The following is a 26,499-nucleotide window of genomic DNA, read 5'->3' as shown; positions in this document are numbered from 1 at the left end:
GTTAGTGAACTAACAAGTCTTAATAGGTACATTGATTATATAACAGGTTGGTGACTGCACTGTAATCCGAAACTCAGTTAATGTTTGAGTTAAGGTAAATCTAGTGTTCAATAGAGTAACACATGACATACACACTGACCTACACACTGAAGTCCCTCAAACAACCCATGTTTGATACATATTCAGTCACACTACTCCCTGTATTAACATTTAATTCCTTCTATTTCTGAACTGGTGCTGGTAGTATTGATTTGTTTGAACTTGAGAGCCTCTGTCCAACATCAATTCGCAAGGCCTCCACATTGAAGAAAGGCCAGTCACGTTATTATAAGTGGCACTGAAAACATGATCCGAACACAGCTCCGAAAGACCTGACCACTGATAGCAGCCGTACCACCAGAAAGACAGAAATAAAGAGGAAATAGTAGGACTCCACCTCTAGATGGCGCGGTCTTTTATTTTTGTGATGTGATACTTGTCCGGCGCGTGAACGTCGCATTATCTTATTGGCTGTTACAGTCAGGGTCAAGTCTGGGCAAGAACTTGCTGCGCCTGCTCGAACCTTCAGGTCTTATCCGCGACATCAGTCTGTCGGTTTGTAGGAGCGTGGGTATTTCTAACCGTTTTTAAGAACTTGACAAGAGTAATCCATTGAAAAAGACGTCAGGAACCGTATAATATATTCCTAAAATTGGTGGCACGAGCGGTTTCTTATACGTCTGCAAAACGCTGTGGTGACTGTCAGCAAAGAATGACGAACGGTTCGAAGAGGAAAGAAGAAGTTCATCTCGCCAATGGGGGTGTAAAGCAGTCCACATGGAGCAAAGTCTTTAACAGCACCGCTGTATGGGAAGATAAGGTTTGTATGGCTGTTGTTAATGTATATTTTAAACTAAGTAAAATCTGCATGTCTTGCAATATCTTACTGGGCTCCCCCCCTTGATCAGCCAGACTGCTAGTTAGCATGAAAACGCAGCTAGTCAATTGCCGGTGGTCAACTGGATCGGGTAACGACTGACGTTAGGGTCATCTGTTTAGGATGGGGGTCTTATTTCCCTGTATGTGTTCCACGGGCGTTGGGACTACTGTTTTCGACTATTATGCCGACACTTAAATACCTAACGTTAGTTACACATTGTCAAGATCGAGGTTGTGTTGCGGCATTAATCACGGTGAAGATTAACACTAACACTTCATGCCTAATCCGCAAGACCACTCATCATTACCAACTTTCTTTTTCAGTTATCAACACAACCGTAAGGTTTTTACAGCAACCGTCAACTCTTATGCATACCTACCAAATCACTAGTGTTTACTGTACACTACACTCGTTAGGTTTTACACCACTACACACGTGTTTACGCCACATTATGCATTGGATGTATATACAGTAGGATACCGTACCAATGTAATGATTAGGCAGGTAACCCGTATGGGCAAGGCACCCAGTTCAATTGCTGGTGAGGGTACTGCTTAAAGTAGGCAATTGATCTGGCAACTGGAGGGCTACTCTTTTCAAATACTGAAGACATTCTCCTACCCTTGACCCCACAATGTGCTGTTCACCTTGGGGCTGTGGAGCTTGACCCCACAATGTGCTGTTTACCTTGGGGCTGTGGAGCTTAACCCCACAATGTGCTGTTCACCTAGGGGCTGTGGAGCTTGACCCTGTACTTGTTTCAACTGTAGGTCGGATGTGTGAGGCCAGACAGAGAAACTGAGCAGAGTATTGATTTATATTGTTCACTATAACATCTGAACAATAATATTGTATGAAATTGCCCGCACCTGTTTGAAACAACCCCTGAATTTCTCAAATGTTCCTCTTACACTGCAGGATGAATTTTTAGATGTGATCTACTGGATTCGTCAGATCATCGCTATCATCCTTGGAGTGATATGGGGCGTTGCACCATTTAAGGGATTTCTAGGAATAGCCATGTAAGTGTCCTCTATCACACTCTCTTTGGGACCAAGATGGAGCCATAGTTCAACACATTCATTTATAATGCCCCTTGCAACTAAAAATCCTAGCTATATAACTTACTTCTTAACAAAATGTTTGTATACCACAGACATTTTGAGTCTAGAGTCCTCATACTGGTTTCTGCATTTTTATTTCTTTTCTGGCACTCGGTCCCCTACTAAAAGAACAACAACTTTAATAATGAGAATTACTCCCCCATCTAACAGCTCTGCCTTGTTCTCTAGATTCTGTGTGATCAACGCAGGGGTCCTGTATGTGTACTTCAGCAGCTTTCAGCAGGTTGACGAGGAGGAGTATGGAGGCACATGGGAGCTCACCAAAGAAGGCTTCATGACGTCCTTTGCGTTATTCCTGGTATGACCATTTGTTTGGAAGTGATGGCAGTATTACGGTTGGTGAAAAGAACCTGCACAGCCAGATCAGATCAAGCACCTGTTCATAGTGACCAAAGATGGCTCTCTTTTGAGGCATAATGAAAAAAGGTCCTACAGCACATTGTGACATGTTGTGATACAAAACACCCGTTTAACTGACTGTTCATTTAGCAGTGTGGTGCTATGTTTAGGGACAGCCTTTTCTTGGGAGTGCCAAGATGGTGCGATGAAGCTTCCACATCTTGATTATTGATGAACTGTGCTCACTGGGATATCCAAACACTGATATTATTTTGTGCTTTATTTTTTTTTTTAAATCTGCATTTATATTAATTTCGCTTACATCAGTCGAATGCTCTTTGCTCTTTAGCTCCCTTCAGATTCACAGCCTGACCAATGTACCATTTTTAAGTCAGTAAAATTAGAGAATTGGTCAGGAGTTGGAATTATTTTGCAAGGCACTCTCATTATGTAATTCTTTAACTGAAACATAATTTATAAAAATGGTTAGACAATTTCTTAAAGCATGCACTTCTTTCTGGGGAGAGGGGTTAGTCTGTATGTTCTGAAATGCCATTCATTGGTAACCATAGTCTCAGCTTTTTGATAGGTAAACTATGATTTGTTTCAGGATATAATCACTACCTACTTGTGAGTTAAAAACTCCAAGGCAATCTGAATGGAATGTAGGCTTGCATCACCTGAGTAATCAACAATTGTATTTGGCAGTTATGCACTTTTAGCAGAAGAATATTTGAAGTTAAACTGTTTGCCCTTATGGGTCCATGTTTTTTTCACATGAGCTGTGTACATATCTGCACACATCCATAACCACATAAATTCAGGCCCAAAGCTAAACGTTGGTCACAGAACATTTCAGAAGCCTCCGTTTGACACCAGACTGAAAAGATATTCCTGTAATTCTACAATGTTTTCCATCCGGCATAGAGACAGTGTTCAAATGTTTTCCTAATTTCATGTAATTCTATAAATGTTAGAGTGGGGCTGACATTTCTGCTGTTTTAATATGATACTGTATCTGAGTAAGTGACTAAATTATATGGACCATCTGGTTTATAATTTATAACTAAGTTTAGATCGCTGTCTGCCTTCCATCAAACAAATGTAAAAAAAATCTAATTGACCATTCTGAAACAACCACACTTCTAAATGTCATAATGTGTATTTAACCATTCTAACATTCAATGTTAAGTTACAATGAACACCTAAACATTTATCAAACACTGTTATCCAGATGTAGAACCGCTGTTGCAAGCCCCATGCTTTTACCTAGGAAACCATGTAAAAATCTCCTCTGTCCATGACTAACCCTTCTCTATTTTCTTCTAGGTGGTGTGGATAATATTTTACACAGCACTACATTATGACTGAAGTCCTGAAGGAAATCTGGTCTGTTGGAGACAAATATGAACATTTCAGTTGAAGTAAAAGAATGAATTTCAGGACATGAAGAGTGTACAAACTCCACGGTTTCTGGTGTGTTATCACCCACATCTAGGACCCTTCGATATGCAGTGCATTACGGGAACCATCGTTTTTGAAATGAATGATCTTGTAAGAACATCATGTTAAGGTTACGGCCCTGTTTGACAGTTTTCTGGGTTCATGTCAATAGTCCTAACATGGCTTCCTCTCCTTGTCTCCCTTCCTTGGTCTGCCTCTCCTTGTCTCCCTTCCTTGGTCTGCCTCTCCTTGTCTCCCTTCCTTGGTCTGCGCTGTCTGTCCTGTAAACTCAGGCCTGATGAGGAAATGTGGTAGATGTGGGCGGCGTCACTGAAACTAGCTCTCACTTGTCCAGTTTTTTTCATATCAATGCAGATAAACTAGATGAGACTAGAAGGGTTCTTTTTAGACTTGTCATAACCATTCATGTGTTGCATCCATCCATCTGTATATTCCCCACAGTTCACTGATCTCACAAATGCGTTGGTGAAAGCATGTACGTGGCCATATTGCTTCCACCTACCCACTCAAGATAGATCAGTGCAGTCTTGGAGAGGTGGAAGGAAAAATACATTTCTGAAGTGTTGGAATGGAGTGTCGTATGTCCAACCTTAAAGCTAAAACGGTTCTGTGCACTGCCATCATTTGTTATTGTTTTCATTTTTTCTTTCCTTCAGAAATGGCATTGTCTAGCAGGCAGATGGGGTTTTAAATTAAATTGTTTCTGTTTCTCATAGCTTTCAGATCAAGAAGTCTTACCTAATGTTCTGGGATTAATTTAATGTATGTAAATGCGCCATTTTATCACAATCCACATTGTATTAAACTGATTGGTTTGTACTTCTGTGTTATATCTTGTTTGATGTAGCATATGTCAAAGTATTTTATAGTGTGTGAATTAAATAATGAATACATTGTTTCTGCAAGCTGGCTGTCCTGACCCCTACCTGTTGTACCAGGTACATGGTTAGCTTTTGACAGGATTGTATTTTCTGATAGGAATGTTTTGGGAATCACATTAAACATGGGCTTACTTTAGCCTTCATTTTTGAGGACATGTATTCTTTGTGATGTTGTTTGACAGCAGTGAGATCTTTAACTGTAGTAATAAGTTAAACTTGTATAGTGCTTTTCTAGGTACTCCAAGCACTTCACAGGGTGAGCATGCTGGGTAAAATCACTTTAATAGGTACAAATGAACGGGAAATAGGTGATTAACAACTAGGAATCACGAGACGAAGAGAAGGGAAGGAGGTTAACTGCTGAAAGCGTTGGTGGGTTTTGAGGGCCTGTTTGAACCATTGCATGGTGTTTTCCTGACGGATGTGGTTAGGGAGGGCGTTCCAGAGTTGGGGAAGTGTGGATGTTTTACAACCAGAAAGTTATAAAGGAGCATATTGTACTTACGGAACATGATATCGACAGTAGGAATGTTGCTAAAACTAATCTTGAGTATGTGCAACATAACCGTACAGGTGACTGTGTCCAATGCATATTTAGAGCCATTCTATAAACCTGTTAATTGTAGCGCCTTGCTGTGGTAAAAAAAAAGAATCACTAAAGGAATCCCAAATTAAATATGACGTCATACTCCAAACAACGCGGTTAATGGTTTTCAAAGATTTTTTTTAGGCTAGAAACAAATCCGTGACGTAAAACCTAAGATGGCGGCCCCCCTCTCCACGATGAAATTTTGGAAACCGGGTAAGCGCAATTTTGAGGCAATAATAACATAAATGTTGTCGAAAAGCTACAAAACTATTATGCATATGCATTTTAGCACGTAAATAATTTGTTTGGGATACCCAGTGGGTTTCCCGCTTGCGTGGTTGTGTTATGATCGCAAATCTTGTACTGCTGTGCTGTGGTCGATAGATTATAGCTAGCTACAGTAAACTAGTACGTAATGTGTACTGTTGCCCCTACGTAGTACTGTAGAGGTTTGCTAACGCATTCAAGTTGTCCAACATGACAGAAACTATAGCTATTTAAATAAGTTGTGACTAGGGCGCAGGGGGCAATTAGCTAGTTAAGACATCATTCTGTTTCTATACGGCGACAGCAAACTCGGTTGTTGTGAAAGAAACAAGATATTTCTTGCTTTTGCATGTAACACATGTATCTATCAATTAGTCTGCAGTCAACATACATTAGCGAGTTAACGAAGCTAACTAGTTATATCATATAGCTAAACGAAACCAAGTTTAACCCCGTCAGCAGCATTTCACTCTGCAGAGAAACACGCTGTGTGGTGTTAGGTAACGCTATCAATGTGCAGATATTTGTTTCATAACGTTTGTGTGGGTTGGTTACGAATATTCAGATGATACCGAGTATCTTCTTTGTCTCAGGTTCGGAGGCACCTGGTATATCTGAGGAGCGGGAGGTCACGACCGAAACGACTCTCTCCCCCATAATTTTCAACCCTTACACTGCGCTGTCCATAGAGAAGCAGAGACAAAAACTTCCTGTTTTCAAGGTTGCTGAACCCCGCCTTTTGTCTCAGCCCCACCTTAAGGGACATGTACCCATCATTTTGCACCTTCACCTTTCTCCACCTAATTTGTTCTAGGATTTACTGTAAGGTGCAGGTGTTACTAGGCCAAAGTTGTAGTGGTCACTGATAAGTAGATGCTATTAACTGATATAGCCACCTCAACTCTTATTTTTTCTGCATCATGGGAGTAATGTTTACATGCCATTTTGTGTTTTCAGCACAGAAACAACATCCTCTACTTGGTGGAGAATTACCAGACAGTTATCATCGTAGGAGAGACAGGATGTGGGAAAACCACACAGATCCCCCAGGTTTGGATAAGCTTCTCTGTTGGCATTTTGTTTGATGTTGATAGTATTAGTAGAGGCAGCATATAGCGTTCTGTAAAATGATTGTGATGTAGAAAGTAAAAAAGATGTGGCATAAATAGTTCACTTCAAGCAAGGTCTAACCTTAGATGAACACAAAGTTATTTTCACAGCAGCACTTGCCAAAGTGAGTATACAGATACACCACTCAAATCTAAAAGCAAACCTCGATGAGAAAAAGAAATAACGCACACATGCAAGCAGCACAGTGAACGGCAAGTAACTCACACTGAATGCAAATGATAGAATGAATAATTTGAAGCATTCTTGTGAAATAGATCTGAATGAAATGGAAGGTGGGGAGGGAAACCCTTTTTCCGTTAGTGGACAATACTAAGAACATCCCAGGACCACCCAAGATAGGCAGCACTAGTAGACCAGCTTCCAGGGAGGACACTGCAGCAGTAGACTGATACCCTTCTCTCTCTGAGTGACCTTGCTTCCTGCTTACCAGCCTCTACCATGCAGGCAGGCTTCAGAGCAAATCAAGTGGGACTTGATTTCTGTCGAGTGTGCTGTCCTTGACTTTATATCGATGCCTCTTTCTGCCACTTTCCCTTCGACTCTTCCAACTCCTCTGGTTGGTTTTCTCGTTCGCTCTTTTGCATATCCCTCCTCCCCTCTAACTGCCTTTCTTCAACACCCCCCCTTAGTATTTGCTGGAGGCTGGCTGGGCAGCTGAGGGGAAGGTGATTGGTGTGACACAGCCTCGTCGAGTGGCTGCTATCTCAGTAAGTACTCCTATCTCACACACCCGTCTCAAGCTCTGTTGAACCTTGGCGCAACCCACTGACTCTGCTCTCAGGAACGCTAAGCTGATCTGAATAATAAACAGGTCCCATCCCAGTTATAAGTAATTGGCACATTTAAATACACTTAATACAACCTATTTGTTTACCTGTAACAAATCAAAAAATTGCCTACTTTGCTGCCTGATGGAGATGCAGCACAGTTGGTAGAGTAACGTTCTTACAACACCAGGGTTGTGGGTTCGATTCCCACATTGGCCGAGTACAAAAAAAAATGTATGAAAAAGTTTACACTCATCACTACTGTAAGTTGCTAAGCAGAAGACCATCTGCAAAATTATTTAAATGTTGCCCCCTTCTCCCATTTCCTGTCAGGTAGCCAATCGTTTGGCAGAAGAACGTGGAGCCCTGTTGGGGCATGAGGTCGGATATACTATCCGCTTTGACGACTGCTCTGACCCTCATGCCACCCGCATTAAGGTACAGTCCACAATTAACATTTCTGTTTTTTATAGGTTTTCTTTGTGTGAATCTCTTTCATATATATATACATTATATATATTTCCTTTTCAGTTTCTGACAGATGGAATGCTGGTGAGAGAGATGATGGCTGATCCTCTACTGAAGAAGTACAGGTGAGTAGCTAACCACGTGAAGAAATGGAGCTGGATTTTGGCTCGGCAACACTAACCTGAAGTTATTGGGCTCAGTGCCTGTCTTCGTCCTGTTGTAACCGTTAGGGTTGTGTCTTTTTGTTTAAGTGTCCTAATGCTTGACGAGGCCCATGAGAGAACCCTCTACACTGACATAGCCATCGGTCTGCTAAAGAAGGTAGCTTCAGTACTTGGTATCTACCCCACTGTAATCGATTTGAACAGAACTGCACCATTCAGGTTCTTACATGGCTGTACTCCGCAATGGCCTCCTTCCTCTAGAGAAGTGCTGCGGATATTAGCGTTAGCTTATGCATTACAGTACCTGAAATCATTGAATGAGATTGATTAAATAACCCTCCTCTCCCGGTGGTTTCCTCCTGCTCCAGATTCAGAAGAAGCGCAGAGACCTCCGCTTGATTGTTGCATCTGCCACCCTGGATGCGAAGGTGAAAATCAGTTTTATTAAGATTTACCGATATGCTTTGTTACCGAGAAACAAAGTAAAAAAATAAAAAAAATAAGAGAGAGATGAACTGTTGCCCTTCGAGTCCGCGGTTCAATGACATGGTAAACGTACAACAAAGGAGGCACGGGCAGACAAAAGACACAGTCAGCTCACAGTCACGAAAACCAGCCGAAGTGTCGCATAGCGTTTTTATAATTTCTTGTGTGAAGAAGTGGTTTGATGTTTGCCAATTCAGCAATGTTTTTCTTCACAGGACAATGCTGCTCTGATCCTTTCCCCTCTGCAGATCAGCGCTCTGCTAAGTCTAGCTTTAGGGGAATAAAAAGTCAAACATTTTTGGAAATAAAGTTGGCAAAAATATGCCAGGTGTCTCATTTCTTGTGGTCACGCCTGTACCATCCATACTAGCCTAGTGTAACAGGTGGACTATAAATGTCTGAGTGGAATCCACTAATGTTCTGTAGGGGTGCAACACGAGGATGCCATCCTGGTAACAATCCAACTGTTTTGTCTTCTCATTGGCTGCAGAAATTCCAGGAGTTCTTCAACCTGAACGAGACAGGAGATCCCAACCAGGATACGTGTGGAATTCTGACAGTGGAGGGACGCACTTTCCCAGTTGACGTCTTTTACACCGTCAGGTATTCCTACGGAATTCTGTGCATTGATTTTCTGCCTCCAAAACTGTTTTATTATGAATCGACTTGTTATGTGTATACAACTGTGAAAAGGGATCTGTTTCTAAATACAGGTGCTGGTCATATAATTAGAATATCATCAAAAAGTTGATTTATTTCAGTAATTCCATTCACGAAGTGAAACTTGTATAATGTATACATTAATTCCACACAAACTGATATATTTCAAGTGTTTATTTCTTTTAATTTGGATGATTATAACTGACAACTAATGAAAACCCCAAATTAAGTATCTCAGTAAATTAGAATATTGTGAAAAGGTTCAATATTGAAGACACCTGGTGCCACACTCTAATCAGCTAATTAACCCAAAACACCTGCAAAGACCTTTAAATGGTCTCTGTCTAGTTCTGTAGGCTACACAATCATGGGGAAGACTGCTGACTTGAAAGCTGTCCAAAAGATGACCATTGACACCTTGTACAAGGAGGGGAAGACACAAAAGGTCATTGCTAAAGAGGCTGGCTGTTCACAGAGCTCTGTGTCCAAGCACATTAATAGAGAGGCGAAGGGAAGGAAAAGATGAGGTAGAAGAAAGTGTACAAGCAATTGGGATAATCGCACCCTGGAGAGGATTGTGAAACAAAACCAATTAAAAAATGTGGGGGATTCACAAAGAGTGGACTGCAGCTAGAGTCAGTGTTTCAAGAACCACCACGCACAGACGTATGCAAGACATGGGTTTCAGCTGTCGCATTCCTTGTGTCAAGCCACTCTTGAACAAGACACAGCGTCAGAAGTGTTTCGCCTAGGCTTAAGACAAAAAGGACTGGACTGCTGCGGAGTTGCATTTTACATTTCCTTTGGAAATCAAGAAGAGAGGAGAGCCACAGAATCCACCTTGCTTGAAATCCAGTGTAAAGTAAAGGACTTGGCACCTGCACACAGTGCCAAAGCTACCAGTACCTGGTTTAAGGACCATGGTATCCCTGTTCTTAATTGGCCAGCAAACTCGTCTGACCTTAACCCTATAGAAAATCTAGGGGGTATTGTGAAGAAGAAGATGCGATGCACCAGACCCAACAATGCAGAAGAGCTGAAGGCCACTATCAGAGCAACCTGGGCTCTCATAACACCTGAGCAGTGCCACAGACTGATCGACTCCATGCCACGCCGCATTGCTGCAGTAATTCAGGCAAAAGGAGCCCCAACTAAGTATTGAGTGCTGTATATGATCATACTTTTCATATTCATACTTTTTAGTTGGCTAACATTTCTAAAAATCATTTTTTTGTATTGGTCTTAAGTAATATTCAAATTTTCTGAGATACTAAATTTGGGATTTTCTATAGTTGTCAGTTATCATCAAAATTAAAAGAAATAAACACTTGAAATATATCAGTCTGTGTGGAATGAATGTATACATTATACAAGTTTCACTTTTTGAATGGAATTACTGAAATAAATCAACTTTTTTATGATATTCTAATTATATGACCAGCACCTGTATGCCGAAACCCCACATATTTATTTCTTTGGTGTCAGTATTTGTCATGCTCAGGACAGACAGTTGAGCCTCTCCAGTCCTAGGCTTAACATCTACTTCCACTGGTTGTGTGCAATTAAACTGAACCAGTGGTTCTACCCTCCGGCACCAGAGTTGAATATCCCCCCTTTCTCTGTCCCAAGATTAGACAGTTTCTTGTGTTTTTCTCCCTGTCCCCTAGCCCAGTCCCAGACTATGTGAAGGCCACCGTGGAGACTGTGCTGAAGATCCACGAGACAGAGGATGATGGCGATGTCTTGGCCTTCCTCACTGGACAGGTGTGCTCCTCTTGAAGTTCGTGTTTGACTTGGGCACTCTTACGAAGTGTCTGTGTAAACTGTTAGTATGTGTCTGTGACATGTAGGAGGAGGTGGAGAAGGTGGTGTCTATGCTTCAGGAGCAGGCCAGAGCCCTGGGCCGCTACGCCATGAAGAAACACCTCAAGGTGCTGCCCATGTACGCAGGCCTGCCGTACGTGGACCAGATGAAGGTGTTTGAGAGGACGCCCCCTACTGTTCGCAAGGTGAGTCACAAGAGCGCCAGTCCGCCGACCCACGGTGCCAATCATTGAATGGGTTGGAACAAAAGCCTGCACACCTTTGCACTCTGGACCATTCATGGGGAGGGAACTTGCCTAGGGGGATCACACAGGATGCTTTTTTTTAAGGCTTTCACCACATCGTCACTGAAAGCTTCATAAAGAGACTATTGGAGTTTGCGCCCAAAGGCTAAAATAGATTTTATGTCTCCACTTCAACAGAGAACAACCGCTGGTATGTTATAAGCTTCCCTAAGAGTACATTGTGATAAAAGCCCTTTTCGCCACAGGCTCAAACTCAAATTATGTATCCAGTGTCGTAATGGCTAATGATGCATGCGCTTTATGGTCAATTCCTGATGTGCTGTTCCCTATTGAAATGGCTTCTATTGGATTTCTTGGAGCGGGCTGTGGATTAATACGGTCTCTCTGGTTTGTTGGAAGGTGGTCGTGGCCACCAACATAGCCGAGACTTCCATCACCATCAATGGCATTGTGTTTGTGATCGACTGTGCGTTCGTCAAGCTGCGGGCGTACAACCCCCGCACCGCCATTGAGTCGCTGGTGGTCACTCCCATCTCCAAGGCCTCGGCCAGTCAGCGGGCCGGACGAGCTGGACGCAACCGAGCCGGGAAGTGCTTCAGGCTTTACACGGGTGTGTGTTTTTGTATCGGTCTCTGTGTTATGAACGTTGGGAGGGAGATGTTCCGTACTTGTGTTTTAAAGGGGAACAACACTGTGATCGGCCCATTCATTTGACATCCCAATCCAGCCCCCGGCCCCACTTGCTTGGAGTGCCCTCCGTGGTCACGTGTTGCTGACCCATCTCTGAGGGTGACTTCCACAAACCACACTTGTGACTTGAATAAATGCAGTTCGTAGTCCGATTTGAATTGAAAAACAAGCATGAAATTCTAAATGTTCAAATCTCTCCTGTCGTTTTATAAGAAAATAACGATTAACAGACGAACATTTAATGTAGGATGGGTTTTGTACACGCGTTAAATCTCCAAATCAGGCATAAAGAAATGCCTATGTAGACACGCCAGTCCATTCTTTTGAGTTAAATTGTGCAAGTTCAAAAATAACGCAGTGACGTGATTCCAATGTGCTCAGTAAGCCTACGTCTTTACCAAATCACTGGAAGGGGCCACCGGACGGTCTAATTAGACCCTACACCAGTGTTTCTCAAGCCTGCTCCTGGACACCCCCCTGCCCTGCATGTTTTAGATCTCTCCCAGCCCTAACACACCTGATGTAGCTCATGAAGGACTTGATAATGAGCTGATCATTTGAATCATGTGTGACAGAGCAGGGAGAGATCTAAAACATGCAGGGCGGTGCCCAGGAGCGGGGTTGAGAAACACTGCCCTACATCCTTGATAATTTTCAGTCTCTCAGCTTTGGGACACTTGTGCAAATGGAAGAGATGTGCATGAATGTGCAAATGTAGGGCTAAGGGCGGAGTGGAGCAGGGCCTTGGACATGTCACCACCAATCACAATCAGCAGGGGTCATGCACTCTATTACAAAAGGCTAGAATTTGTCATCTATATTGTCTTTGAAGCCAATGGTTTGCAAGGTAGATTTTAGGTGGATTATCATGTGACTGTTGTTCCCCTTTAACCCTGGACTGGCACACCTGATTCATGTCTTGATGATTAGTTGACTAATTCTTTCAGGTGTGACAGTTTAGGTTTAAAATGAAAACATCCAATTATCTGGTAGGCACGAGGTGAGATTTGGGCCGATTTAGAAAACAATGGGAATATCTGGTCAATTACCGGTAGCTTCACAACCTCAGTTTTCACTGTTCTGTCTGCATTCCAGAGGAAGATTTTGAGAAGCTGCCTGCATCGACAGTTCCTGAGATGCAGCGCACCAACCTGGCTCCTGTCATTCTGCAGCTCAAAGCCCTGGGCATAGACAACGTGTTGCGCTTCAGCTTTCTCTCTGTAAGTCCATGTGCTACAACTGTCGCCCATGTTTGGACCTCTGTGAAAGACGTTCTAAAAGAACCAGAACCGTGTCTTTGTTCCTTAAACAGGCTGTCAAATTCTGGTCCCCCCTTGACTAACTGATGCCAAATCAGATATGTTCACATCAGATCTTGTTCAGATCCCTGGGTGAAAAGACTAGTGGAAAGAAATGGTCTAAATTGGGCTGTCTGTCCATGTGTGGCAGAAGGGCATTGAGATTGGTAATCAACAAGTGATTTCACTTTAATAGCCAGCGTGTTAAACTAACATGATGTTTCCTCCTCTTCAGCCCCCACCGGCTCAGTCTATGGTCCAGGCGCTGGAGCTGCTTTATGCCCTGGGGGGTTTGGACCAGTACGGTCGCCTAACGGACCCCATGGGATTCCGCATGGCTGAGTTCCCCCTCAGCCCCATGTTTGCCAAGATGCTGCTTGAGTCAGGGAACTTTGGCTGTTCCAAAGAGATTGTTACCATAGCAGCCATGATGCAGATCCAAAACATATTTGTGGTGCCATCCAATCAGAAGAAACCAGCGGTGGGTATGAATGTTGAATCCCCTGTCTGAAAACCATCCCGTTCTGTCTTTGTGCTTCAAGAAGCTCGTTGCTGTGTCAGAGAAGCACACCTTGTACCATCCTAAATGGTGTCCGACGACTAATCCCGCTGCTTTATCAAATACAAAAAGCGGCAATGTACCAAAACATTTGCTCAAGAAAGTTTTGTAATTTTACACTCTGTTTGACAAGTCTTTGTTGCTGAAAAAGCATTGTGTTCTTTCATCAACCCATTTGAACCCATCCTGTAACAGCACTTTGCCGTGCGTAATAGGTTGTGCCCTAGAGCAGTTGTTCTCAAACCTCTCCTGGGGGCCCCAGTGGTTCCAGGTATTAGATGTATTCCAGAGCTCAAACACCTGAATAAACTTGTCCAGCTAATCATCAAGCCCTTGATTAGCTGGTTGAGGTGAGCTGGTTCAGAACTCTAGCCAAGTTTGGGGGATGTCTGTGGGTCCCTGGAAGAGGTTTGAGAGCCATCGTCTTATACCGCAGAACCGCACTATAGGACACAGCTATTAGCAGATCTAATCAGAGTATCCAAGCTGGCGGTCTCGCATAGCCCTTCCCCAAATCGCTAGGTTGTGGCGCCTCCCTGGGAAGGCTGGAGATGTTTGTGATAGTGAAAATGGTTTAAAGGGATCGCTGGGTCTCAGCATGAACATTACATCAGGCCGGGTAGGACACATCTGGTACCAGACTGTTTTCTGTATGCTGAGCAGCCCCTCCCACTCCTACAGGCACGGGAGCACAGGAAGTTTGCTGTTGCGGAGGGCGATCATCTGACCATGCTGAATGTCTACGAAGCCTTCATCAAGGTGGGCACCACACAGAAGGGCCGCCGCCGTTAATGACCTGTTCCTTTGAGCGGGCCAACTGCCTGAAAGTTTCTTGAGACAGACCACAAAAAACAAACAGCCAAGCACTCTAATACATTTTTGAGATGTTTTTTTTTTTCTTAGTTTGTAGGGAAGGTATGCTTCAATTGCAGTGGGCTGTAAACAAGCCCATGCTAAAGCGGTAGCTATGTGTATCAGTTTAGACCACAGCCCTCTGTTTAATTATACAATATTTTACTCACTGAAACTCATTTTCAGAATGTTGTCCTCCTGAGGAAGCGTTTTCGTCTCTGCAACCATTATGGTCTTGTTCTCCAGAGAGATTAAAACCTAATAATTTGACCAAAAGGTCAAATAAATGTTAGTTGACCGCTGTCCAGTGGCAGAACGTAGCTTTCTCTCCCATTGGTGTGAAACTTGCCCAGCCCTCCACCACAAAAATCTTACTATCGCTGTGTGATTTTCCCAGCTAAAAGATAGAGGCACATTATATTTTATACAATTCTCTCCAAAATACGAACATTTCCTCTACCACGAGGAATAGAAGCTTATTAGGCTAATACAAAATGTACCAGCAGTTACAGAACTTCTGGATCAGAACTGTATTCCCCCCTGCTGCTCCCATCATTGTAACGTCAGATCATTTTTATAATGCATTGCTTTTCTTTCCACTGATTAGCAGACCTATCTACGTTCCATTTGTATATTTTGTTACTTAACCTATCTTCCACAGTTCAAAACCTTAGCAAATGAGCCGAAAAGATCCGATGTTACACCCAGGGTTGCCATATTTCACTGACAATATACTGGCCTATCAACCTGCGTACTGCACATAAAAACAGCACCAACGTTATTTCATCTATACAACAATCTGGAAACCTCTGCATCTGGCAACACTGGTTACAGCCCCGCGGTCACATATTGGTCGATCATAAAAATGCATTATGGAATAACAAAACAAATATAGATGTTTATCTCTTCAATGTCAACTAAATGGTATAGAGCAAAAAATCATATCATTTTATTCTGGTTTTCAACAGTAAGATAAACTTCTTGTGGGCCCCTCTGAAGGGGTGCCGTGCACCCATCATACCCATTTAAGCTCCTCCACTCCCCCCCCCCCCTTCCTCTAGCACCAGAAGAGCTCCCAGTGGTGTCAGGAACACTTCCTGAACTACAAGGGCCTGCTGCGAGCAGTGACTGTACGGGAGCAGCTCCGCCGTCTCATGAACAAGTTCAAGGTCCCACGCACCTCCAGCGAAGGTGGGTGTAATCCAGGTCTCCACCCCACATCGGTCCAGGGGCAGAAGTTTGCATCAGCGGCTGTTCAGATGTCTTCAGTTTGACCAGAAAACGTTTTTTCTTGTCCGCTCCAGGTGACCCTGACGTGATCCTGAGGTGCATCGTGTCTGGTTTCTTCGCCAACGCCGCCCGCATCCATCACTCAGGATCCTACAGGTGATTGCATGCGGCCTGTGCAGGACGCCGCCCTGCTGTCTCGTTGCTGTTAAATGGCTTTGTATCTACGTTGAGGTAACTTTTTTTTTTCTGTCCGCCAGGACTCTCCGGGATGACCGAGAGCTTCACATCCACCCGAACTCGGTGTTGTTTGGAGAGAAGCCTCCGAAGTGGTAAGAGTTTGGCCTTAGTCAAATTGCGAGGCAGTCGCGATTGTGCGGTTCTGCTGTTCGCCTCTGGGCGTGGGTCTAATCTCCATGCCCTACTTGCCTCCAGGGTTGTCTTCAATGAAGTCGTGCAGACCTCCAAGTATTACATGCGCGACGTCACAGCGGTGGAGTCGTCTTGGTTGGTCGAGCTGGCGCCTCACTTTTACAAGCAGGCTAAGGTAGGAGGAAAGCGATCTCTTGAACGGACCTTGTAATTCTCTCTCAATCTTTCACCGACATTACATACCTCTTGCTGTCTTTCTCTGTTGGTCTGTTAGCACGGGTCATTGGCCAGCAAGAGATCCAGGGTTCTCTGAGCTGGATTCTTCCCCCGGTGACCACGACTCTGACCATGTAGCCCCGGTTCTGGTTCCAATAGCTGCCCTTGCCACCTGTAGGAGAGGACCAGGGCTTCAGGAAGGAAGTGGTGGTACGCAAGAACCAAAAGGAATATGGAGAACACCCCTCCTCAAACGACACTGTGCCCCCCTCCCCATAACCTCTTTTCCCCATGACATTCTCTCCTCTCTACCCCTCTCAATCACCCTGTACAGAAATATGTATTATATATATTTATTTTACCATTCCAGTTGGTGGTCATTAGATAGCCATGCTGGAGCAGATAGAACTGTGAAGTATGTACACATGTTTTGTGATTCTAAACCGGGTAGTTTGAGCCCTGAGTGCTGATTGGCTGAATACTGTGGTATATCAGACCAAATACAGGCCTCAACTTTCAGGTAACTTTGTTAGTGGTACATGAAATGAAGAAAATACTGAGCAGGAAATTAAGTGTTTTTATTTTTTTACTCTTCTAAGTATGCTGGTAACCAGTTTATTATGGCAACAAGGCATCTTGGGAGTTTGGGGTATATGGCCGATCTATCACGGCTGAGGGCTGTGTATAGGCACTATGTGTTTTGTTGTGTATACGAACAGCCCTTAGCTGTGGAATTTTCACTGCAAAAAATCTGGTGATCTTAGATTTCTTATTGATAGACAATTCGCTTAAAATCCTGGTCACCCAGTGATGCTGTTAACTGACTGCTATGGCATTCAAGGGAGCCGTTTTGATTACTTTAAACAAAATAATTATTCATCCTGGTAATTTCTTATTTAAAGATTTCAATATAATTTACCATCATAAAACAAGTTGACTTTCGAAAGTAAACTACAAAAAAACATTTCAAAATGTTTTTCACAATATATGATTATATATGATATATAATTGCTTCTTAAGCTTGTATTTGGTCGAAATAAAAAAAACACTGAATTGTCACTCAATATGAAATGACAGATCTAGGTTTTTGCTGTAAACCACATCCCCTTGGGTTTTGTTGCTTAAAAATACAGAGTTAGGGATTCCTCCTCTGCCTTTTGGCTAAGATCAAGTGTAGTATCTGTTCTCATCAGTTTAATATCTGATAGTTCTGTTTTTTCCAGCATGGCCGCATGGTCCCGACCCCCTAACCCCTGTACATATAGAGGCAGAGAGGCTCGAGTCCTGGGTATGGAAGTACCAAACCCGGGGCTTTGGATCCATGGTTATTTTTTTATGGCTGTGGGTACAATACAGTCAAGCCGTTTGCGCAGTTCTTTTTCTGATGGTCAGATCGCTGTAGGCAGGTTAAAAACCTAATACCAGGTAGGCGCCTTAGAGGTAGATGCTTCATTTGCGTGTGCTCTGTAGTTATTAAACCAAGATGCTGTGTAAAAAAAATGGCTACGGTGGACCTGATTGAACTCCAGCCTTTTTTTAAGTTGTGACATTGCGCTAAACAATGACTGACCGTAAGGATGTGAAACATATTTTTTTTATGGGAACATTATGGAAACGTTTAGTTTTCTTATTTTTTTGATAATTTCCTCATCCCTTAGAATGGGTGCTAGTTTGTTTCTATTGTAGCTGACGAAGTACCAATGCTAGCTTTTTCAATTGCCATTCTACTACAGCTACCCAACTTCTGTCCTGATGAGCTTAGGGTTTTGTTCCAAGCCAGCCCAAACCTGTCTGTTTCAACCAATCGACTGCTGTTATGGTGTTATGCTGACAATACATTTTGGATGCTAAACATTTAGCCAAACAAATAAATTGAGGAATGACTCTGCAACTGTTGTGCCAGGATGTTTTGCAATTTTGGGAGAGAATACTACATCAGGACCATGACTAGCTGAATCATGTGTTAGGGCTGGGCTGGAACATAACTCTGCACACCCAGGCTGCACAGGACCATAGTTGGGGAACCCTCCAATCATAAGTGGTTTGTCAGGTTTGAAATCTGTTATGGATTTGATGTGTTGACAGATGGCGTTCTGCATTATTATTACTGTGAAAAAGACCTCTTTGATTTTAGACAGTTACTATACAAGTCTTGCGCTGTCTATCTCAAACATAGTGGCCTTTTTAACCGTTCTGTGCCCAAAATATTAAAGTATTTCACATTTCATTTTAGTATGCAATGTGCAAATAATCTATATAGTGTTGAGTTAAAAAGAAATAATTGAAACTGAAGAATGAAGTGCCATTTTTTTCCTATGTCCAAAGTGCATTTTGAGATGCATAAGAAGCCTAAAAAAACAAGCATTTATCCTTCTTAGCCAGTTCTCTTTGGGCCCTTCACTGTTTTCCGATATCACCATTTACTATGGATTGCGTTAATTACTGTTCTTTTCATTACTTTTCATTATTCTTGTACAACACCACAGAAGGCACACATTATGTCCATACAAGATGTCCTGATTCTTTTTTTTCTAACTCTCCAAAGAGTGATTTATAAAAGCCACAGAGTAAAAAAAAAAATTGTCATTTGAAAAGCACCCCAGGACCTGTTTACATTGCAGTAAGGTTATTGTCTTTGACTTTATTGACTAATGTTTGCATGGTTTTACTGTTCAGTTCCTAGTCCTTTCTAGGTACTGTTTAACTGCCTCTGAACTCTGGAAAAATAACTAATGTGACTACTAGGCCTATACAAGTGAATTAACCTTGCATGTTAAGTGGTAGTCTTAAGTACACAGTCCGGATCTCAAGTGTAGATTTGCACAAATGTAGTTGACAGTGCCATGACTGGCCTCATATTCCTCTTCTGGGAATCCTCGTGTCTTTCACACAGCCACAGTGTAATCTGTAGTAGCCTGACTTTGAGAAGCAGTTGTGTCCCTTCACTTCTGTCCTGCACATCTTCAAATAAAACAGTATGGTCATTCAACTACCTGTCTTTTTCCTTATTAAATGGTTCAAACCTTTTCTTGGAGAGCTACCAGTGTTAGTTTTTTGCTGCTACCCAAGTTTGAACTGACCTGACAGCATATACCGATCAGCCATAACATTATGACCACTGACAGTTGAAGTGAATAACACTGATAATCTCTTTATCATGGCACCTGTCAGTGGCTGGGATATATCAGGCTGCAAGTGAACAATCTGTCCCCAAACCTGTTGTTAGAAGCAGGAAAAATGGGCAAGCGTAAGGATCTGACTTTGACAAGGGCTAAATTATGATGGTTAGACGACTGGGTCAGAGCAACTCCAAAACTGTGGGGTGTTCCTGGTCTGCAGTTGTCAGTACCTATCAAAAGTGGTCCAAGGAAGGAAAAGTGGTGAACCGGCGACAGGGTCATGGGTGGCCAGGGCTCATTGATGCACGTGGGGAGTGAAGGCTGGCCCGTGTGGTCTGATCCAACAGACGAGCTATTGTAGCTCAAATTGCTGAAATAGTTAATGCTGTTACTGATAGAAAGGTGTCAGAACACAGTGCATCACAGTTTGTTGCGTATGGAGCTGCAGACCAGTCAGGGTGCCCATGCTGATCCCTGTCCACAGCCGAAAGCACCTACTATGGGCACATAAGCATCAGAACTGGACCAAGGAGCAATGAAAGAAGGTGGCCTGGTCTGATGAATCATGTTTTCTTTTACATCACGTGGATGGCCGGGTGCGTGTGTGTCACTTACCTGGAGGACACATGGCACCAGGATGCTCTATGGGGGACCTACACAATATTAGGCAGGTGGGTGTAATTTTATGGCTGATCAGTGTACTAATCTGCTAATAATCACAATTAATAGGATTGTCTTTGTTCCCTTTACCAGTTCATTATTAAGAACACTCTTTACAGCCACGACCTGGGAGCCATTTAATTGCCGTGCTCAGAGACAGAACAGATTTTTTTAGCTCGCCCAGTTAGGGAGTGGCCCTGTGTTTGGCTACAGGTCAGGTAGCCTGCTAGACCTGTTTGACGCCTGCTGAATCAGGTGTGCTACATCAGGGTTGATTGTACAGTCTGCAGCATGCTAGCTGTTCTAAGACAAACTAAGTCCCAGAGTGGTGACGTCTGCTTCTAACAGTGGGTGTCAGTGTTGCGCTGTACGCTGTTCATTCTGACAGGAGAGGTTTCCAGTCCTACCTGTTTCCAATGTGATGAATGCCGGTTACAATAACAACACCATATGAATGTGTATACAGTGTTAATGTTAGAAATTATTTTCAGATGATCCTACTCTGGAATTCCAATGTGTCTACAGTTTTTAATGGCATTGGATATTAGTTCTATGCTTATTTTAATGTGGATATTTTTGAGTTTTTTAATCCGCAATGTTGCAAACTTTGTCGGGGACCGTGGCCAATGGTAGGTGTATTGTCTGGATGCAAAAAAAAAACATATTGTGCCTGTGTGTAACCCTGTGTAGATTTGATATGTAGTGTGTTTGACCCACTTTGACCGTAGTAAAAATGATGGCTACTAGAAATGTAAACCCTGCCTGTCGGACTGAGTATGATAGATTGTGGCCAACTGTCTTAGTTTAGCGATTCAATTGGTGTGGTGGGAAGAGCACGCTCGCTGCTCCCTGGAGGGTTGAGGGAGTGCATCAGGAAAGCAGAGAACAGGAGCTTCTTGAACTTCCTGCTCCGGAGACTGCTTTATTAATTAAACCACCGGCCCAGGCTGACACAAACCTTATGAGGGCCGTAAGTGAAATTTAATTGCAAAAGCAGCAAAACATCTTAAGCGGACACCCTTTCTAAGGCTCAGAGAAACTGTTTAATTTTGGCATGTTTCAGAAAGCATAAAAAGTGATCCCAGTGCTCTTCACTTATTGGAGCTGTCCCGATTGAGATAACTCACCAAATCTTTGTCTAATAATCCCAGACCTTGTTTTAGACCTATGATCGTGTTTCATAGAAACCAGTTAAGCCTAGTCCTGGACTTTCTTGAAAATGTTAATGCTGGTACTGACAGAAATGTGTCAGAACACAATACATCGTAGTTTGTTGCATATGGGGCTGCGTAGCGACAGACCAGTCGGGGTGCCCATGCTGACCCCTGTCCACTGCCGAAAGCACCTACAATGGACACGTGAGCATCAGAACTGGACCAGGGAGCAATAGAAGAAGGTGGCCTGGTTTGATGAATCACATTTCCCTTTACATCACATGGATGGCACATGTTGCTTACCTGGAGAACACAGGGCACCAGGATGCATTATGGGAAGGAGGCAAGCCGGTGGAAGCAGTGTGATGCTTTGGGCAATGTTCTGCTGGGAGACCTTAGGTTCTGTCATTCATGTGGATGTTACTTTGACACGTATCACCTATCTAAGCATTGTTGGTATTACCTGATGGCATTAGCCTCTTTCAGCAGGATAATGCGCCCTGCCACAAAGCAAAAATGGTTCAGGAATGGTTTGAGGAACACAACTATGAGTTCAAGGAGTTGACTTGGCCTCTTAATTCCCCAGATCTCAATCCAATCGAGCATCTGTGGGATGTGCTGGACCAACAGGTCAGATCCATGAAGGCCCCACCTCGCAACTTATGGGACTTAAAGGATCTGCTGCTAACGTCTTGGTGCCAGATACCACAGCACACCTTCAGAGGTCTAGTGGAGTCCATGCCTCAACGGGTCAGGGCTGTTTTGGTGGCAAAAGGGGGACCTACACAATATTAGGCAGGTGGTCATGTTATGGCCGATAGGTGTATTTCTGCCTTTAGTGCAAGTCTGACTCCATGACATGCTTGTAGGGAGGAAGACTTGTGTGCCACTTGGCATCTCCCTGTGAGACTCATGAGCTGCATCACCTGCTGTACTATTTCTCTAATATTATCTTTCATTTTAATCACAAAATATAGAAATACCACATAACATAAATGGGTTAGTGTACACCCAGCTTTTTATACATATTCCTGCCCTTGTATACAGAAAACCGAAGGAAGACCTCCGCCTGTGCTAGGTATCTACCATGCTCTGAACACCAAATAGGGAGCGTTGATTCTCACTGCAAATGGAACTCTGCAAATCTGCTAGAATAAGCAAATCTTTCAATTTTATTGACATTTTGTTATGAAAATACTGGATATGGAGATATTTCTTTATTAGGGTGTTTTGTCACTAATGGAATAGTATGAAATGGCAGAAGGGACACAGATGGGTAGAAGACAGGAGGATGGGTTGGAGGGATTTAAACCGGTCTCCAGTGGACAGAAAGGTTCTATGTGTCTTAGCCAGGAACAGTAAGGCTACACTACAGGTGAGCTCTGCCCAGGAATTGCAGCTTCTAGCCAACCATTGTTGTTCTTGTTTTTGGAAGACACCAAGGTCAAGTACATTGACAATAATTGTTGGCCACCTCTATAATTATTTTTATTGCTCAATGGGTCTCTCTCTCCACTGGCTCTGTTACCAGTTGCTAGTTCCCATGTGCATGTGAAGACAGAAATATATTACCTGCAATGGGAAAATTGGAGTTTAGATGATAGATAAGTTTTTATCCACTCTAAGTTTACCCAGTCTTCCCAGTACAGCTAACGTTCTGCATGTAAAGACAATTTGGCATCGGAGAGGGAATGAAATTAAACCTTTCATAGGGGTAAACATACTCAGGAGAGGAAACCTGGCGTAGGGAGAAAAGCAGCTTGAACACAGCTGGGGAAGGGTTGAGAAAGAGAGAAGGAGAAAGAAACTGAAACACCCCATCTCTGGGCCTGCCAGTTTTAAAAAAGAAATCCTGCTATTGTCCCATACATATGTGTTTGCAGTTTCAATGCAAATATCTTGCCATTCTACACACTATACTATTATAATCTGACTTCTAATGGGCCTCTAGTTTTTGTTGATTTTTTAGGTGGAATTTGGGTTTGTGACCTTGCCATGTGGCAACAACTCCCGAACAGGTGTCATTGGTCTCCACCACATCGTTCCGCTGCTTATCACACTGGTCACTCGACCTGCCAAATCTATTTTCCAGTTCCACTCAGTTGCTCATTGTAGTTTCCCAACCACTGGATTAGAAGAAGAGTGACAGCCACAGTGAACATTCATAGTATTGGACCACAAAATTTAGATGACACATCAGTTTGAGGAGGTTCAGTGTGCCAGGTCCACTTTCTTCCAGTCCGTGTCAAGCCTTTGTAAAAAATCATTGATGGTGTTGGAGTACATTTAAAGAATGTTTAACAGTGATTTAGCGTTTGTGAGGGGAGGACAAGTCATGCGTAGATAGTAATTACCTGCTGTTCAAAGTTTACGAATGTTTTCAAAGCAAACAGTCAGGTTAATTTTTCCTCTCTGACTGGACAGTCCATGTTTATGTAGAGGAATTCATGCTCCTTGTGCAGCCAGTACTGCTTCCGTCTCGTTTGGCACATGCTGGGCACAAACCAAGAACAACTGCATTGCTAATAGACTTGTTTGTCCTCATGTGATGTAGTGTAAAAAATGCCATAACCAAACACTATATATATACGGGAATAATCAATAAACATCAAATATGAGGAATAAATACAGGGAGACATACAAATTCAAGGTTCTTGTCAAACATGGAGAAAATGACGCCAGTCACCAGAATGGCTTTGAGACAGAGGTGTTGATTTTTCATGAATGGTTGTGTGTCTGTCTTGGAATTTCAACAGTGTGGACCTGGGTGCACATGGAGATGAACACTGACACAATAAAATATTGAACATTTTAATATTACGGTTTTAACATTGCCGTTTGTCTGGCGTCTCTGACAGTCACTGCTAGAAGCATCTTTCATTGCCTACTTGGCTGAAGCACCGGGAAGAAAGATAGGTTGAAAACGTAGCCAACGCGTTATGCTTAACAAAGGACCCAGAAGGCCAAGGAAGAACTCCACATTGAGGACAAAATAACATTGACCATAATAAACAAAGATTATACTTGCCAAAAGATAGTTAGCCACTCCCACTCTCAGAAGACTTGACCAGGGAAACTAAAGCAGTAACACTACAAAGTGTAAAACCACTTGTTAGCCAAAAAACAGGATGATCTAAGATGTTCCCAACTGAGTCTGTTGTGTTCTGGAAAAAGGTTCTGTGGACAGATGAGGCGAAGATTAACATGTCCCAGGGGTGATGTCCCGGGTTGATGGTGTACAGTAACTGCTGATGGCAGCAACTGGATGAATTCTGAAGTGTTTCGAAATATCTTGTCTGCTCAGATACGTCCAAATTCCTTTTGGTTTATTTGATGGTGCTTCATCATGCATTTAGATAAAGACCCTAAACAAACTTCCACTGTTACCAAGGACTTTTGGAGCACCAATGTGAGGAAGGTTCTTGAATTGCCAAATCAATCACCAGATTAATCCAAATGAACATGCCTTTCACAAGCTGATGCTATGACAGAAGGTCAAAAGGCCCAGAATTGAGCAGGGACTAAACCGCTAGGGACCACTAGAAAAGATACCCAGCATTCTATGCATCATAAAATTCAGGACATCTTATAATAAAATGTTAATCTGTCCAAATTCCTCTTCAAAACACTCTGCAATTTCTAAACGATTCATCTGATATCATATGAAATACCCTTACAATAATGCTGACATTCTTCATTTTAATCGTCATTTCAATCCAAAATATTTGAAGAAATATGTCACTGCCTAAACCTTTTGGAGTCTGCTGTATGTAAATATGCAAATGAAATGTAAATGAGTGTATAGGATATACAGTGGGTTTAGAATGTTCCAGGGTAGCCAGAAGGGCCAGCCCCGCCCCTCCTCACCTGCCTCCTATTGGAACCCTGTCTGGGCAGGTATTGAAGCTGCTTCAAGGGCCAAGGCCAGCAGATGCAACGTGAAACCAGGAATGGCTGCAAAATGTGGGAGAAGGAAGACGGCCAGGAAATGGAGGGTGCCGAGGACGCCAAAATTACAACCACCAGCACCCGATTCTCCCAAACCAATATCAGAAGATCGCCCCAGAGACTAAGCTGTCTCCCCCTAAAAGGGGTTTGTCTTTTGAGTCTGATTTCTCCCTCATCTCCTCCCCTCACCCTTTTGGTTTAGTTTATAAAACGCTCTGAAAACATCCTCTGTGTCTGTTCCCTGTGTCTCTCCCTGTTAAACTCCCAGAGTTTATCAGTGTTCCCATTTCCATTCCAGTCATTGAAGGGAATATGCAAACATTGTAATTCTCTTTACTGCTTTGCAATAAAAAAAATACATTGTTCACTAAATTGATTGATTCAAATTTAAAGTAAATTGACTTCAAAAGTTGTTGTATATTTAATACTTATTTATATACGTTTTTTTTTGCCAGTTCACTTGTTGATAAGTTCAAATGTTTAGACATTTGATGTAATGTTCTTTGTCAGTCCTACTGTCCTTTAAGCCAAGGTTGCCATCAGACTGCATAATATACATTAACTACTGTACTAAACTGCAGAATGTAATGAAACAAAGGTTAAATAAAATATCAAAAATTACATTCAAGCCTACAGTTAGGAGGCTATTGGGAAATATAACCACTGAGAAGATTATCCTCTATCCTTTTTGGCCACATATTAACATGTTCTAATAACTGTCCCGAGTCTACAAAGGGCCCATATGTGTGGAGAGAGTTAATAATGTAGAATAATAGTTAAAAGAACATGTTCTGCTTGGTTATCACTGAATGTGTGAGAGGGGATGTTGTTGTATTCCCAGGAAACACAATTGACCTCTTTAACCTTGTGTGCTGATTCATTTTCACCTTGCTAGAACAGTTTACTTGAGGATTGTGAAAGATCTCCTCAGTGCCGCCGTGCCTTGTCAGTCAAAAGCTGACACAACACCTTGGAGTGCAATGTGCATCTAAAATAACACACTTTTAGGAAGATTCTCTGTCTTCACGGCATATAAAAGAATGGAATAGTTCATCCAGAGAGTGGTTTCTCCTCAC

General features: G+C 42.7%; 2 protein-coding genes and 1 pseudogene across 2 annotated transcripts; all 3 read left to right on the top strand.

The window, feature by feature from the left end:
* Positions 1-493: 493 nt before the first annotated feature.
* On the top strand, positions 494-4,880 carry rab5if (RAB5 interacting factor). The gene is made up of 4 exons (XM_010875860.5): positions 494-859; positions 1,838-1,941; positions 2,212-2,341; positions 3,712-4,880. The coding sequence occupies exons 1-4, from the start codon at positions 752-754 to the stop codon at positions 3,751-3,753; spliced, it is 384 nt and encodes a 127-aa protein (XP_010874162.1). The 5' UTR covers positions 494-751; the 3' UTR covers positions 3,754-4,880.
* A 568-nt stretch (positions 4,881-5,448) lies between these two features.
* Positions 5,449-19,534, top strand: zgc:158828 (probable ATP-dependent RNA helicase DHX35). The gene is made up of 20 exons (XM_010875859.4): positions 5,449-5,529; positions 6,177-6,304; positions 6,541-6,633; positions 7,344-7,421; positions 7,815-7,919; positions 8,013-8,074; positions 8,201-8,270; positions 8,482-8,541; positions 9,090-9,202; positions 10,927-11,023; positions 11,110-11,268; positions 11,728-11,938; positions 13,114-13,238; positions 13,552-13,797; positions 14,557-14,634; positions 15,789-15,918; positions 16,032-16,113; positions 16,215-16,286; positions 16,390-16,501; positions 16,601-19,534. The coding sequence occupies exons 1-20, from the start codon at positions 5,490-5,492 to the stop codon at positions 16,637-16,639; spliced, it is 2,100 nt and encodes a 699-aa protein (XP_010874161.1). The 5' UTR covers positions 5,449-5,489; the 3' UTR covers positions 16,640-19,534.
* On the top strand, positions 17,684-17,790 carry LOC114840529 (annotated as a pseudogene).
* Positions 19,535-26,499: the final 6,965 nt, after the last annotated feature.

This window comes from Esox lucius, chromosome 12 (genome assembly GCF_011004845.1).
Source record: "Esox lucius isolate fEsoLuc1 chromosome 12, fEsoLuc1.pri, whole genome shotgun sequence".
Classification (NCBI taxonomy): domain Eukaryota; kingdom Metazoa; phylum Chordata; class Actinopteri; order Esociformes; family Esocidae; genus Esox; species Esox lucius.
Note: the sequence above shows the minus strand (reverse complement) of the source record. Positions and strands in the feature narration are given on the sequence as shown.